The sequence below is a fragment of the Chinchilla lanigera genome, unplaced genomic scaffold (genome assembly GCF_000276665.1).
Source record: "Chinchilla lanigera isolate Chin_1 unplaced genomic scaffold, ChiLan1.0 scaffold00003, whole genome shotgun sequence".
NCBI lineage: Eukaryota > Metazoa > Chordata > Mammalia > Rodentia > Chinchillidae > Chinchilla > Chinchilla lanigera.
In genome coordinates this window covers 11,205,444-11,222,054 of record NW_004955404.1, presented here as the reverse complement: position 1 = coordinate 11,222,054, position 16,611 = coordinate 11,205,444, and the positions used below count along the sequence as shown (strand labels likewise).

The window sequence follows — 16,611 nt, the reverse complement described above, 5'->3', positions numbered from 1 at the left end:
TATCCACAGCCACCTGGAGATGCAGTCGCTGGGTCATAGAATGAAAAGCCTCACTAGATTCCGCAGTGTTGCTCTCCACTCTGCGTTCATGTGCTCACCCGCAGTCATAGAGCTCAAATCTCCTTCACATCATCCCCACAAGTCATGTTGTTATACTTTTTGATTTTGTCCAGTGAGATAACTTAGCATTTTCATTTGCATTTCCCCAGTACTAGTGAGGCGGAACATCTCCTCCATGAACTCTCTATTCACACACATTACCTACGTCTGTCCTTCTCCCTAGTGTTCTGTATGTACTGTGAACACTGCTGTCAGTTACATGTTCTTAACTAGCTCTGTCTCAATCTGTAGCATCTCCTGTGCTTTTTTTAAAAAGTCAACAATTGAACTTTTTAATACAGAAGTTCTTGCTGGCAGTGTAGTTATTTCTAGTCGCTGTTTTCCTCGTGGACTATGCTTTATATGTTCATCTTAGAAATCCTTTCTTTCGGGGCTGGGGATTTAGCTCAGCGGCAAAGCGCTTGCCTGGCAAGCGCAAGGTCGTGAGCTCGGTTCCTGGTACCGGGAAAAAAAAAAAAAAGAAATCCTTTCTTTCCCAAAGGCATAAAAATATTTTCTTATCCCACAAGTTTTAGTGGTTTAGGTTTCCATGTGGAAATCCTTCGTCTTATTCTTGTGCATGGTGTGAGGCAAACGTCTAATTTGTCTTTTTCCGTGCCTGCAGCCAGTCGTCGCAGTCCTGGTAAACGGTCACTTCTTTCCTGCTCTCCTCAGCGCCCTCGCCATTGCTACCGTGCATGCCACATTTACTTCTGATTTCTGCACTCTGCTGTTTCTTCAGACTGGGTGCCTGTCTTATGTTAATGCCATACTACCACAGTGTAATCATAGGTCTTAACAGCTAGTAGAGAATCCTTCTTGATTATGTCTTCGAAATAATTCCTGCCTGCCCTCCATACCCCAGTGCTAGGGATGGATCCCAGGGCCTCTTGCCCTACCTACTTCACAAGGATAATTGAGATAAAATGAATGCAAGGCTGGAAAAATAGTATTATGGTTTGTGTCTAGATGCCCCTCCCAAAGCCTCGTGCAGTCATGGGGCAGGCTTCTAGAGTCTGAGATTGATTCATGGTGCATTGCTGGGATTATGAGTGTGAGAGCTACACCTGCCCTAGGGCGGTAGCCTGCATACAGTCTAAGGGAGGGAAAGAGGCTTGCTCTCTTGCTCTTCCCCTTTTGCTCTTGTTGCTTTTGCTATTTTCTGCTGCTGTGAACTGTTACCCTCTGTTATGTGCTGCTCTGCCTTGGAGCCAGCCAGGTATGGACTGAAACTTCCACAAACTGTGAGCTAAATAAACCTTTCCTTCCCTAATTTTGAGTGTCAGGTATTTTGTCCTAGAAATGACAGAAAAATAACTAAGATAAATACTTTGATGGAAAAACACTGTATAATTTTACCCATAAACTATAATTGTCCCTGATACATAGCTGATTCCCCTTCTCATCCCGGCTTGTGTGTGTGCCCAGAATATTATGTTACTTGTCTCTATTAGTTGAGCAACTACATAAGGCAAACCAACAGTGTGGTCCTGTTTAAGGTTATATAAATTATAATCAGGGTAACTGCATTATTAAGCAACTTGAGCTACACAAAGGGTAATGAGCAACGAGGACCCACTAAAGCACATAGCAGAGTAAGGCAACACTACCGGATAGGGCGTGATCGCATAGAAGGAAAGTGAGCACTGGCAAACACATAATGATCACACAAAGTGGTGGCAAGGAAGTGTACTTGTTCTGCATTCTGTAAACAAGAGCAGAAGACTCATGGGAGCCCATGCAGAAGCACCATATGTCACACTGTTGCCTACAGGGAACATAAACAGTATCATCTTCACTGTAAAGAACTATTGTACCTGTGTTCACTTCCGGAACTAAACCAAGGGACAGCTCCATATCAAACTTTCTATGTAAAATGCAACCCATACGACTGTTCCAAATCAGTCTAACAGGTAGAGTGTCTTTCAAGGTAATGAATTAGACGGCTGTTCAGGTTTCTTTCAGGATTTACTTTGCATTCTCCTGCTTAAGACCCCAAAAAAGTTATATTGAGTTTCTAATGATCATTCTAAGTATGTTTATAACATGTAAAGTGTGATAGATGAATTTAATATATTAATAACATTAAAATTTTGTAGCACCTGTTCAGAAAAGATTACATACAAGTACCTATTCAGCACACTTCTCCTGAGGTGCTTCATACTGAGCAAGCTTTGCTTTGAGTTTTTAATTTTCATCTACAGTAGCTTCATTTCTGCCAATTCTTAGTAAAGCAGCTCAGTTTCCAGATATTCTGGGGTAGCAGCTCCTAAGTGATGCTTTAAAAAAGCCAAAGCACTATGAGGTTTCTCTGGTTCTTCACAAAGGCTGCCAGCACCTTGTCAGTGTAGCTGGAAACCCTGACTTCTCCAGGTTCCTCCAGAACCCTTGTGCTTCAGCGGCAGTGTGGGATAGGCCGTGACGACGGGCCCCTGCCCTTTGGATTTTGAGAAAAGGCCTCACCAAGTTGCCCAGGCTGGCCTCGAACTTTCAGTCATGCCTCGGCCTCCCAAACAGCTGGTCTTACAGTCTTGTGCCACCACACCCAGCTTCTTTCTCATTTCTTTAGGTTGTTATTTTCTCAGACTTCTTAAATTAGGTGTAATTAACTCTACTTTGCAGTCTTCTTCTGTACTGTATTTAAGCTTGGTATTTTTCTAATTACATTAACTACTTAATTACATTCCATAAACTGATAGGTATATTGTATTTAATTCCCATGTGATTGTTTTGCTTTGATTTGCAATGTGTAAATTTTGTTTCAGTTATCATTTTGATACTGATTTCTAATTTAATTTCATTATGGTCAGAGAATATAATGTGTATAATGTTTATGTTTTGGTATGTGTGGATATCTTATATGGGACCTAGTATACAGTAGCTTTTACAAATATTTTGTGTATAGTGGACATATATTCTGTAGGCTTTATATATGTAGGTGACAGGTGTTAGAGTATTTATGTTTTAAATGGTTATTTTTGTGTGCCTCATCAATTAATGAGTTGTATGCAGAAATTGAATGTATGAATATTTCCATTTCTCTTGTAATATTGTTCACTTTTGCTTGCTATATTTTGATGCTGTCATGATATATATAAGTACAGTGTTGATACAGTATACAGATTTTATCCCTAATCTTGTCTTTCTTGCCCTTGAGGTATATTTATTTGCATAAATATAGCAATAACAGCTTTCTTCGATTAGAGTTTCCATAATATTTTTTTCCATCTCTCTGCATTAATTTATTTTATATCTTGATTTTAGACTTGCCCAGAGTGGGGAGGCCTAGGGATAGTTTCAGTTTCCCTAGAGTTTTTTAATTTTTCCTAAATCCATCTGAGTTTTCTCATAATTCTTTGTTCTTTTCTTATGTCCACCTTGTATATATCTTAGCTGTAAAAGTTCTAATTTTATAATCATTTTTCCAATCATTCTCCTGGTGTACAAGTCCTCAGGGGGCTTGTTGGACATGCTGACTCTTGCTGAGGGTGTTTCCTTGCGGATTTTGTCATTTCGGATTCTGGATCATTTCCACCAGACCTTCACCTATAACGCCAGTGCAGCCCGGGGTCAAGAGAGGATCTCTCCAGAGTAACTTTGCATTCGCCTCTGCTTGGCTCCTTAGAGCCATCCATCTCCATTGCAGGACCAGTTTGTGTGTAACTTTCTGATGGGTTCAGAGACCTGTGTGTTACGACAGTGTAACTTGAACCTCAAATTTGCCTCCAGCTCGCAGTTGCCGCGCAGGATCAAGACCCCTGCCCCTCCCCGGAGGAGGATGGGGTTTCATCTTGCTCATCCTGCCCTTCGCTGAGGCACCTCAGTTAAAGGTTGTGTGTTTAGGTGGATAACTGAGCACGGGGGCGTTACTTCTTTCAAGCCCAGGCGGTCCTGCGCAAGCGGGGCCCGGGCTCTGCCATCCAGCTGCAGCCCTGGCAGCTTGTGTGAACCTGCCCTGGTTCTCAGCGTTTCCTTGTTTCTGCTACCTTGGCGCTTCCGTGTCTTATTTTTGTGTTCAGCTCTGAATACAAAATATTCTTAAATATTTTATCTAGCAATTCTAACTCTATAATTAGAAGATTTTCAAGTTATCTTAATATGTAATTTTGCCAGAACTAATTCAAAGATTATAACATAGCCAAAAACATGGACACATTCAAACACAATATGTTTCTCTTCGTGTGGTCACTTTTTTCAGTGATGACAAGGGCTAAGCAAGAACCGGCATCCCCATCAGTCCGAGGCACCCCAGGGCCGCTCCAAGAGAACTATTGCTTCGTGTTTCTTGCTTCCTTAATTCTTTTATTAGTTCGCGTGTGCAGTGCTTAATGATACCACTCACCACGTGGAGCTGTTCACAAAACGTCCCTCGCTAGCCTGCTGCTGAGCCCAAGTTTTGTTGTAACCCGCGGTCTCCTTCCCCAAGCACACTCACAATGAAATAAACAGAAGAGGAGGGCCGTGAAAGAGGCGCCTTCACCTGGCTGCAAGCCCAGCGCCTGGCTCCCTGTGAAGTAGCCTCCTTTCCTCGTCCTCTTCCTCCACACCCAGTGAGGCCCTGAGCTCCAAGAGCGGAGCGCCCTTGGGCAAGGTCAGTGAGACGCAACGGGCTGAGATTAGGCGTGCCGGATGTGTCTCTCACCAGCTTCTGTACCCAGGTGTACAACCAACTTTGCTAGTGCCTGTCACCTTCCTTCCCCTGTGTACCCACCACAGGCTGCCAGTTTTACCTGGTTGACTGAGGGGGCTAGAGCTGCTGGCCTCGCGTGGAGCAGTCCAGCCTTGCCCTTCCCAGTCCCGAGGTGTGGCTGCCTTGTAAGAAAACTCCTCAGGCAGTCGGATGGCCCGTCTCCTTCTCTGATAACTGTTGTTGCTCTCTTTTTAGGGAGGCATGATCAACTGGAACCGTCTTTTCCCTCCTCTGCGCCAGCGACGAAATATAAACTACCAGGACGGCCGGCAGTCCGAGCAGCAAGCCTCCCCTCCTCTGGAGGTTTCCGAGGAGCAGGTAAAATCAGTAGCACACGGCGCCCACCTTAAAGCCAGCCCCAGACTTAAGGCAGTTTTGGCCTGTGAGAAATCCAAGCTTGATTTTGAAAGAATAAAGCATATCAACTTGAAGACTTTGACAGCAGTTGTCACCAGTGATAGTGACTTTAGGCTTTTATTAGCTGCTGTGACTCTTGCTGTGGGGTTGAGGAAAGCATAATTTGAGTGGGGAAAGTGCTTGGTATTGGCTTATTTTAAAGTCTGGTATACTTTATGTAGACAAGACATTAGAAAAGTTGGTTCCTGACAGAGGATGGAGAGGAATGGAAGGATGGGGAGAGAATGCCACCTTTGGCATATAGTCTTTTTTTTTGTCTTTTTGAGAGAGGGTCTCGCTGTGCAGTTCAGGCTGGCCCTGAGCTCATTTTGTAGCCCAGGCTGGCCTTGAACTCGCAACAATCCTCCTGCCTCAGCCTCCTGAGTGCTGGGATTATAGGCGTGCGCCACCACGCCTGGCCAGCATATAGTTTTGACCTTTATGATTTTAAATCATGTTAATGTTTTACATAGTTAAACAGCAAATCATCAAGAACAGGGGCTGTGTCAGCTGTTTTGTTTCGTTGCAACCATCATAGTAGAAGTCAATTCAGTGAAGAATTAGATGAATTTATCATATATGAAGCCCAGGCTGTTTATATACTCTCAAAATATCTCTCCATCCACAAGCTACTTACTAATTACAAAAGGAAAGTAGTGTTGTGTAGTGAGGAATTGGACACCACCCTACCCAGGCTTTTAGAGATGGCTCAGAAACAGTTTGAGCATGTGTGAGTGTGTGTACAGAGAAACACAGAGAAAGCAGCTTGGCAAAATAAAAGTTGTTCAGTCCTGGTGAAGAGTAAGCAGAGGTTCTTGGTTTTGTTCTGGAAAGTCACTTCAAACTAAAAAAAATCTGTACAGTCTATAAAAGCATGTACAGAACACTGCAGTGATGACACTTTGAGGTTTCTGTCTGCCTGTGTTTTCTTCTGAGCAACAACATTTCACAGCTGGCCACACCATCCAGGCCACCACCTCCCCCTCCGTTCCCAGAATAAACAAAAGCCAGTGTGACGCAGAGGCCTGTCGGCAAAACTGTGTCTTTCTGTTTTGTGGAACTGCGGCCCATGGATTAGCTACGCCACAGGTTCTGAGAGGAACTCAAATGAGCCTGGTGAGTGGGAGCAGCCCCTCAGCCTCATGTCTCAGCCCAGCTGGCGCCCCAGCCACTGCTCAAGGCTGGGGGGCCCCTCTTCCACCTCCAATAGAGGAGTTTTAGCAGATGTTACCCCAGGGGTAAGGAGAAAAAGCCCAGCAACTTGGCATTTTGGAAGATCTTTGTAGCAACAATACAAAGTAAGAAATAGTCTCAAATCCACAAAGAAATATCAAAATTCTGTTTACCTGATCTGACAGTGAGTCACATGCTTCACAGGGCAGCTGTTAGTGATATGAGACATTTACAGGTGAGATATTGCTTGGTTTTGGCTCGTTGGGAAAAAAAAAGTGTCAAAAAGGGTGAACAAGGAGATTGGATATGATTGAAGTCTTTAGGGGTTTTTTAAAAAATGAATCATTTGCCCTTGATCCTCCCAGAATGACAACAGTGAGGTTAATGTGTTGTCAGTATCGGTTTAAAGTGGCATTAACTTCTTTCTTACTCTGTGTTGTGAGAGGATATAACCTTCAAAAGAGGTTGTTTTTAACACACACTTTCTTATTCACTGATTCTAAATCTCATTTTTTGTGGTTCTCGATTATCCTGAAAATGACAGTTACCAAGCATCACAGCATTACAGACACAGGGTTCTCATGGGCGTTATTTATATGCACCGTTGGCATTTCTTATGGAAGGTGCTGCAGAGATTGTAAAAAATACGGTTTTGCTGTCAAGATGTTTACAATGAAGTTAAGAGTTATAGTTAATATATGATCTCTCTGTTAGCTACAAGTAAAATATTTGTTAACATATGAAGTTAGTTTTAACTAACTTTTTATCCTTAATTTTTCAGTTCAACGTACTTGTTTTCTTTAAGTATCAGAGTCGTATTTTGTTTCGTTTCACAGTACTGGGGATCCAACCTAAGGCCTCTCCCATGCTAGGAAAGCTCTGTACCACTGAGCGTCATCCCCAGCTCAGAAGTCATGCAGTTTTAGGTGTTAAAGAAAGTTGGTGCTTTTCTAACAGCCCCCGAATAAGTGCTTATTTGAGCTTTTTCAGATATAAGTCTACACTTCAGGAATTTTAGTGGGTGTTGAAAGAGAACCTAGCAGGCCATTAATTTGCAAACAGAATATTCTAGAGTATATCCTTTAATAACTACAGTTTACCATATGGCTGTAGACATTTGCTACTTTCTCTACTTTGCTATTTTTTAAGATTCTGTATTTTTCATTCTTTAAAATCACTCCTAATGGAATGAGAAAAAGGAAGCATTCTTTAAGCAAAAGGAAAAAGAGAAAATAAATGAGGAAAGGAAGAACTGAAGAGAGCTGAGAAAAACCGTAAGAGAAGCAAGCCACCAATGAATAAAAGCACTCCGGTTTCCCAGTGAGTTGGTCCATGGCCATCACCACCTCTTGGAGATGCTATTCTTGCCCTTTGGAAAGGCCCAGAAGGCGGCTTCTAGGAGGCAGGTAGGGCAGCCGAGAGCCGAGCCACACCCAGTGTGGCTCACAAACCGTCTCCAGGGCAGGAAGCAACCCCAGGGGACAAGGGCAATGTGTCCTCCCAGCCTTGTTTGCGTGGACGTGCCAGGAAGAACATAAGAAGACCCTGAGGCCCCTGTCCCTGCACAGCTCTGGAGAGAAGTGCTCTGAAGAGGGTAGACAACACGAGAGAGAGAGAGAAGGCTGACCCTGATGGAATGGCAAAGGCACGCCATGATGGAGAGTGAAGGCTTCCGCCTGCTTAGGGAGGGGAGAAAGATCTAAGATCCCCAGGCGGCCTGATTCACCCTGTTCTGTTCAGAGCCTGCCCCAAGATCAAACCCGCAAAACCGGGGCTATCTGTTGGAGACACGGCAACCCGCAGAGTGGCTGTGGAACAGCAAGGGACAGCAAGAAGCGCCACATCTACCGCAAAGTGAATGGCTCCGGGGGGGCCACCGAAGTGTCCCGGAGACTGGTGGAGGCGAGGGTGACGAGGAGGAGAATGGATTCAAAATTGTGCATGTGTCAGAAGAGAGTGAGCAGGAGAATGGGCCCAAGCCAAGGGCTCGCTGTAAATTTCATAGTAACCAAATGGGCTCAAGTGTCTGCTGTCTTTAAAACAAATATATCCTTTATTCCATTTATCCCTTTTCTTCTTTTTAGTCAGGTATTTTTACTCTGAATTAACAAATGGTAACGTTTTGTCATATTTGCTTCTGATTCTTTGTAAACCAAAGGAGGGGAAATTATCATCTGTCTCTTTTGAACCCTCCTTAAGTTTAAACAGTGACTATTGTGTCCGGTGAGATGAGACAAGGAAGTTAAACAGGACTAAAGCAAAGCTAGGACTTCATGAAAAGAAGACAGATTTCCACTTCCTGCCTGCCACTCCTGTCTGTCCTTCCTTCTGGTCAGCCGACAGCTAACACTGCCTTCTGTTTTCCACACCCAGCACTGTGCTAGGTCCTCACAGCACTGAGGAAGGAGGGTGGAATTTCCCACCCCGGCGGAGCTGGGGGCCCAGGGCAGGGAGGCCAGCCCAGAAGCAGCTTGGCAGAGATGCACAGGCTGTTAAAACGGTGCTGTGAGGGCCAGGTGGTGGCCTTCCTGGGAAAGGGGCTCAGGGAAGGTTTGTGAGACATGGTTAGTCACAAGGGGTGAGGTTGGCATGGAGCGTGGCCGGCAGGGCAGGCACTGCCTGGGCAGGAAGCAGAATAGGCCCACCAAAGCCTGAGGTTTGGGCATGGATTCTGCCATTAGGCTGCAGCACTAGGACCCATGGCTGGATTTGAAATAGGAAAGGAAGTCATCCTGGTCCTCTGGAGGAAAGCTGGACATGGAGGAGAGGGGGTCAGACATAACCGTGGATGTCCTTTCTCCCCTCCCAGCCCAGGATAACGGTGCACCTGGGTACATGGCAGACTCCAGTCAAGCTATGTTAACATCTGATGCATTAATGAAACATTTATAATGCAGGACAGGTCAAATGGGTTCCACTTATGTCCTCTACGATTTCCTTTAGTGCAAGCAGAGAGAGAATGGCTTTTAAGTCCACAGAACGCTCCCGGTCTCAGCTGATAAATCAGCCAAGCATTAGAGAATCTAAGTCTTCTCAACCCCGGCATCCTTAGAGAGTCTCAGAAAACCACCTAAGCTCTAGAAGATTCTGCTGCAGAAGGCAGAGCCCTCACTAATACTAACTAGCTTGTCTTGAGGTGCACCCTGGGCTTCTGCCCTGGATGTTTATATTTGCAGTGAGCGGGTCATTGGTTGACACCTTACGTAGTGTCTGTTCCCCAGTGCACAGGTGTCCCGGCTGTGGTGGTGGGCAGAGGTGTGCCCCGAGGGCTTCGCTTCAGTGGTGCTGTGTCAGTCCCTCCCTTCCCTAATGCTAGGCCATTAGAAAGAGATCTTCTATCAGGACACCCAGGGTAGGTTTGTTACAGTGAAATGTTGACCCCCATCAGACAATTAGCCCAACTTGGGTGGCATGCTAGTCCTGCTGGGTACTTAAAAAGATGTCTACAAGAGCACACCCAGCCTTCACTGAGGACCTGCTGCACACTCTGCACTCTGGATGTGGCAGCCGGGGGCAGAGAAGAGGGGCTGCTGGCACCCCAAGCTGGAGCAAGAGCACGCAAGCTTCCCAGAACCATTCGTTGACTCAGCTGGGAGGTGTGAGAAAGGGGATCCACCATTCTCAGAAGGAGCAGAGAGGTCAGACAAGGAAGGAAGACCTGAAATGCCCTGCAAGACGTTGCCGGGGCTGGGACAGCGTGGGGAGGGGCAGCTGCACCCACAGGTAACAGATGCTGGCTGTACCGGCAGGGAGGTGTCCCCCGCTTATCGCCATGGGCGTGCATGTGGCCTGGGGATCAGGTGGAGGCTGCCATCAGGTAAGCTGCGCTTTCTCCAAGCATCAGAGTTTGGGAAGTAGGAACCCTAAACACCATTTTGACAGCCTTAGCTAAGGGGAAGTTAAAGAAAACCACAGTCTTACTTCAGCAAACTGAGCAGAGGAGTTGTCACTGCGGGGAGTTAGTTGGTCTAAATCTCCCTAGAGTGAGTGTCCCATTTTTACTTGTGGCAGAGGGGAGTAGAAGAGCAAAGTATGGTTTCACTAGTTTTCTTGAAGAAAAAATAATCATGAGATTGCAGAGAGAAATCCCAATTATGGAAGGGTTTTTTTTTTTTAATTTTAAAAAAAAGGAAAACTGGTACAGATTTATCTCCATCTCTGTAGATTTTGTCCTTATTCTGTGTGGACTTGTTTATTGTTTAGAGTTTTTATTGCTTTTTTACCTTTTTCTTTTCTCGCCCTGCTGGGGTGCAAGCCCGGCCTTGCACACGTGGGCAGGCACCAGCCCAGCTGGGTTTTCTAGTGCTGAGGATGGAACCCAGCGCTGTGCCTGCTAAACACGCACTCTAGCCCTGAGCCACACCCCACACCCCACGTGGCCTCCTCTGCAAAGCACGTTAAGGGAAAAGCGTGTTCCACCTCGTCCGTGTGGGAACACTGTCAGCTGACAGTGACAGCGCTCTCAGCAGCCTGTCCCTGTCTGCACCCCCCACCTCAGGTCAGACAGCCACGGAGCTGTGTCACGGAGGCTGTGGGTTCCACTGGCGCCTGTGGTGGGGGCTGGTGACGAAAGGCAGCTGATGGGGAAGCCTTTCACAGACGCATGTTCAACATGCGCCAGAGGAGGCGGGGATGGGTTTGCCTGTCCCCAGTACCCATTGAATCATCTCTGACCCTCTCCTCTGGGAAGTCACAGAAACAGACACTGGAATTTACATTTGGGGAACTTCCATGTCTATGGATAAATACTTGCAGAAGCCTGAACGAGAGTGCTGTGCCTGAGAATTACCCCACTATCGCTGGGTTCTGAGCAAAGGTAGAGAAAACGATGGTTTACCTTTGGGGACTGGAATCCAAGCTGCCCTGTAACCTGATGTTTCGTGTGAGGACTTGAGACAGACTTGTGTGATACCCGAGGAAGGGACGCTCTGTGCTCTGAGCCCAAAAGCAAGTGTTGGAGGAAGGGCTCTGCGGAAAACTCGCAGGGGTTGGGGTCATAACTGTCCCTGGCGGGCTGCTGTCAACCCCACAGGCCACTGCTGACCGAGATGAGCAGCGTGCCAGGGCCTTGCTGTCAGCTCCCCTCGGTCAGAAAATGTGTCTGTCGTGGCATGTATGTGAAGAGTACTGCGTTCTTGGATGTCCCATTTTGTCTTGGAGATATTTGTGCGTCATTTTCGATCAGAAGCCCCACAGGTCCTTAAAGATCGGCCAGCACAAAGCCTGCCCACCCTCACGTCCCGAGGCCCTTTTCTGACCGATGGTGAGCGCTGTGTGTGGCAGGCTCTTCCACGGTGGGAGTGAGACAGATGTGGCCCCAGAGTGGGGCGTGGGGGCCCATCTACCAGAGAACCAGACGCCAGGCACCACGCCAATGGCCCACATGCCGTGACCACCAAGCGCCGTCCTTAAGGTGTCGCAGCACTTCATCCCACACTGTGACAACTTAATTTCAGCTGTCTGTGATGTATTTATATCATCTGGCCCAGCAAGGTCAGTGATTATTCAGTGGAGTTGGGTCTGATCAGCAAAGGTTCTCATGGTTAGACTGATGGTGGCCATCCCAACAGCTGAAGGGCCGAAGGGATGGAAGTAACACTCACCGGGGAAGCTCCTCAGAGGAAAGGGGCACTAGACTCTGAGAGCTGAATGGCAAAATCAGTGTTTGGCATCTAGCAGAGTTTAAACCAGATTTGGCACATAGCGACTTGTGAGCGTCAAAAATATGGTAGTGGTCTGAGAACATCATACTAATCCCATTGACACCAGATGTTACCAAGATGTGTGACAGTGTCTCATTACTTTAAGAAATGTCTGGCTGGGCTACAGAGTGGAAAGGAGCAATAACCTGAAAGGAGTTTGAAACTGGTTGGAAATGTTCATTAAGTGCTAATGCACGGGGAGCTCTGGGCCCTGTCTTTGATCTGGCCTGCCTGATACCATCGTCAGAACTTGAATGAAGTGTAGGTTTGCTGAGCAATTTGGAGGTGACATGAGTTAGAGGGAGATGATTAACCTAACCGATAAGAAAACTAAAACTGAAAATAACTCATTTTGGTTAGCTAGAAAATAGGCAGATGGAATTTGAGAGGGGTACCTTGTCCTGTACCTGGGTCGAGGTAGGATTTGAGAATCTCGCCTCAGAGTATTTCAGGTGAAAATTCCTGAGGCGCTGGCGAGCCCTGCTGACGTGGCCACACAAGTGCAGTTCAGCCTCCTGCACAGGAGCCTTCTTGCACACGTGCATGCACTCATGCACGCACTGATGCACACGCCCTCATAGCAGAACATCCCTGCCTCCCAAGCGTCCCTGTGCTGTAGTCATCAAAGCAAGGCCACAGTGATAAGATGGTGGCCGTCTCACCGCCCCGACCCTGGAAGCTGTGGCGTTACACTCAGTTCCGGACACTGTGTCTTGAGGCGATGTAGCTCAGAAAAGAGGGACTGGGCTGCAAGTGTGGTGGCCTGCGGCTCGGGGACAAGCCGAAGCAGCCAGGGCCCTTATCCTCAGAAGCCTGAGGTCCAGTGGTGGAAGGAGCAGTCCCCCGACAACACAGCCTCAGCGAGGCTGGCGGAGCCCGGCGGGCCTGGAGGCTTCTATGCCGGCTTCCTCCCAGGCCAGGAGATATGGAAATGAGCAGGACAGGTGAAGAGCCATCAGCAGATGAGGGCAAAGGGGAGAGCCCCCGGGGCAGAGAGGACTACACGCACACGGTGCCGGGCAGGCCCCAGGAGCGTGAGCCCGGAGCCAGAGGGCAGGAGGACAGAAAGGGAATGGGGAGGGAATGTGACCAGCTGCCCTCAGCCTGCTTCACAGAGCAGGGAGGAGGCTGCCTCCTGCCACTGCGGAGGGCCAAGTGCAGACCTAGGAGCTGGGTGGGAGGAAGAACTTGCCACAGAGATCCTGGAGGCCTCCACCCTGCAGCCGGGGCAGTGAGGGAAGAGTCTCCCGCCAAGGCTGACTCCTGGAAAAGGGGAGCCCTTCCTGGAGAGAGAGACAAAGGGAGAGGACGCCTGTGCTCTCTCCCACTCCACCGAACCTTGGGAGCTGCGCGAATGAACTGCAGTGCCCCTCACCCTGGCTCTTCGGAGGTCTTTGGAGAGCACCATGGTGGCCTTCATTCCACTGCCACGGTGGAAGTGCAGCCCACAACGTGCGTCCGTGTGTGTGTGCGCGCGCATGCAGGAACACCCTCGCTACTACTGCATTGTAAATCCTCGTCTCAGCCCAGTGTGGTTCAGGACCCACCAGTGAGATGGATGATACTTTCTGTTTCAGAACACACCAGCTGCAACTCCAGTTTCTGAGAAGTGTGTGTCTGCGCTTCCTCCCTAATCTTACCTTAAAGCTCTGAGGGATGAGAGAATGAGGGTCAGCGAAGGTCACCTCCCCCGCACCATCTCCTTGCTGAGGCCCTGAGCTCATGGGCCTTGCCAGTCTCCTCGGCTCCGCCCATCACGGAGGCTGCACCTACCTCAGAGGCCCTGCCCATCGTTGGCACCGCCTCCAGCCATCCTCCTCCCTCCACACACACCGGGGTCCCCTGAGCAGGCTTGGACAGGCAGTATTGGAACCATTCCCTTTCCACACATACTACTGGGTGCATTTCTTCCTATCAGAAAGAAAATTTTAAAGATGAGTCACCAGGTCAGTTCACAAAGTCTCTTTAATGTATCTGTCACTGAAAATCTCAACATTTATGAGGGTATCTTTTTTTGTTGTATATTATTACAAATGTATATTGTAATACAAGTTCAAAAAGTATATTCCTGTAGCTAGTCAAGGCCATAGATATTTTTATCATCCATTCTTCATTGGGAAAGGAGGTTATGTTTTGTTTTGTTTTGTTTTTGTTGTTTTTTGGTACCGGGAATTGAACTCAGGACCTTGCACTTACCAGGCAGGCACTTGTGCCACTGAGCTATATCCCCAGTCCCTTGGAAAAGGAGGTTATGAATAAATTCTAGAAACACTGCCTGTTTCAACATTGGACATTTACTGTGTGCAGACGCACAGGAAACTGCCCTATTTGCAGAACCAGGATTTGTGGGCTGCTCAAGCCTGGTGTTTCCCCACCTGGTGGCTTTAGGCCACCTCTGTCCTCAGCTACCTCTGTTGCCTCTGCCCTTTGCACGTGGCCAGGGGACAGCGCTTCAGGTCATCCCGCCAGCAGCGTCAAGAGTAAAACTCCATCATGCAGTTTGCACATATGGATCAGTTCTTGGCTTCCAGATGTGACACAGGGCTGTGTGGCAGTGGTGCGCTCCAGCTGTTTACGCTGACCTGCTCTCAAGGCCTAGCCCCAGCAGCCACATGACCCCAGGACCCCCTTTCATCTGCTAAATGGGCGTTACATGAGAAAATGCATATTTACAGGCCTCCTACAGCAAGCATTGAATAGTTTGTCTCTAATTGTTTTAAAATATGAGCTTTCACACTGAAATGCAAATTAGTTTTGGTTTTTAGCAAGTTAGGCTTTTCCCACAAATCTCAGCATGAAACTTGCACTGGAGGATAAGTAGCAATATTATAGCCCCTCACATTCCTGCTTCCTCTGCCCCCAGGTTGCCCGGCTCATGGAGATGGGATTTTCCAGAGGCGATGCGTTAGAAGCCCTGCGAGCTTCAAATAATGACCTTAATGTGGCCACCAATTTCCTGCTGCAGCACTGACGGTCCAGCCCAGCCGCCGGAGGACAGTGGCGCCGTCCCCGGCCAAGCAGGCTCTGGCGCCGATTCGCTCGTGGAGAGATGGTGGTCCTTAACTCCAAGTTGGTTACCATTATAGTATCAGAATAAGTTTGCCATTAAATTAGCATGTATTTTCTATCTTTATTTTTTTATTGGGCATTTTCCTTGGTTTGGAGAATCCTCATTCATTCCTACTGTGTTCAGAAGCGTTGAAATCGCAGATGTCTGCGGCAGCCACGTGACTCTCAGGATGGGCCTCACTGCCGTTGTCACGCTCCTCACCTCACTGCGGTGCCCGAGCCACAGGCCGCCTGATCATCAGGCGTGACGGGAGGGGCACTGCCACTTCAGAAAGGACGTGTCACATTGCTCTCTGTGGACTTTTTTAGTCACTGCTTTTTTCCCCAGCATTGTGTTCCCATCCCTTGGCTTCCCAGGGGCCGTGCAGTCTCCACCAGGCCTCGGGGACGGAGAAGCAGAAGCTTGGCCTGCTCTACTCCGGTCTGGTCTATTCCAGGCCAGGGGATTTCCCGACTCCTTCCCCCACTTCCATTCAGAATAATGGTAATAACCAAGTTCAGACTGGAGGTTCTGGAAGACTCCGTTGACAGCTGGGGTTAATTTTGCTCAAAAATCCAGAATTAGCCACCACTCAGGCCTAGGGGGAAGTAGAACTGAGAGAAGAGCTGCTTCCTGGAATCTGGCAGAATTTGACCAGATTGTGCAGTGAAGGCTTCTCCGGGTTCAGCCCCACAGAGAAGGAAAGGCTCGCCCACCGCCATCCCCGATGCGGGGCTCCCCTGGCCCGGGCCTGTCTCCGCGGCGGTGCAAGGCAGAGGCACCGCAGAGGCACGGCCAGGGAGAAGGCGACAGGCTCAGGGGCCCCCTGCGGGCGTACACAGCTCTGGAGCGAGTTGATGATTACAATGTCAGCAAATTGTGCGACTAGTGCGTTCCTCGAAAAGAGCAGCAATGTATCAAATTGATGCAAATTTAGATGTGTGATACTTCAATAAAGTTTTTAATGTGTTTTACTTTTCCGTATTTGTTATTAGACTTCTCTAAGTAAAAGTTCATTCTAGGCATTTCCATCAGAGAGGGGAAAGGCCAGACCACTCCTTTCTGCAGAAGGCCGGGAGCTTCCTAGATCAGCTGCAGTACTTCTGGCCCATGATGAGCACAGCTGTGTCCCTGTGTCACCTGCCACGGCGGGGGGTCACTGTGCCAAAGCCTGCAGCCTCGGGCTTCAGCAAGCTTCACGCTGCGCAGGGCCACCGGGCTGCTCAGAATGAGGTTGGGGTGACGGGAGCCCAGCTGGTCCCACGCATCCGACCGGACTTGAGCATGCGTTTTCCTAGCGGGCTCATGTGGAACAGCAGGTAGTCATGGAGACGGCCACCTTCGCTCACTGAGCAGGGCACAGCCGGGGTGAAACCCACACCCTGTGCCTCCCAAGGCCAAGAGCAGCTGCGCTCAAACACAAGCACGTGCTGCAGCCCTTGTCGCCTTCCCGTAGCTCCACACACGTGAGACCCGCCACAGGCAGTGTCCTCCCCTCCCGG

The 16,611-nt window shown here is 48.3% G+C and overlaps 1 protein-coding gene across 1 annotated transcript in view; it reads left to right on the top strand.

The window, feature by feature from the left end:
* The window catches only part of Ubac2 (UBA domain containing 2), a 151,399-nt gene extending 135,316 nt beyond the window's left edge, over positions 1-16,083 (top strand). Inside the window, exons 9-10 of the mRNA XM_005374065.1 lie at positions 4,985-5,107; positions 14,924-16,083. Coding sequence (XP_005374122.1) covers positions 4,985-5,107; positions 14,924-15,031 — 231 coding nt within the window. The 3' untranslated portion in view covers positions 15,032-16,083. The remainder of the gene's footprint in view (positions 1-4,984; positions 5,108-14,923) is intronic.
* The last annotated feature ends 528 nt before the right edge of the window (positions 16,084-16,611 follow it).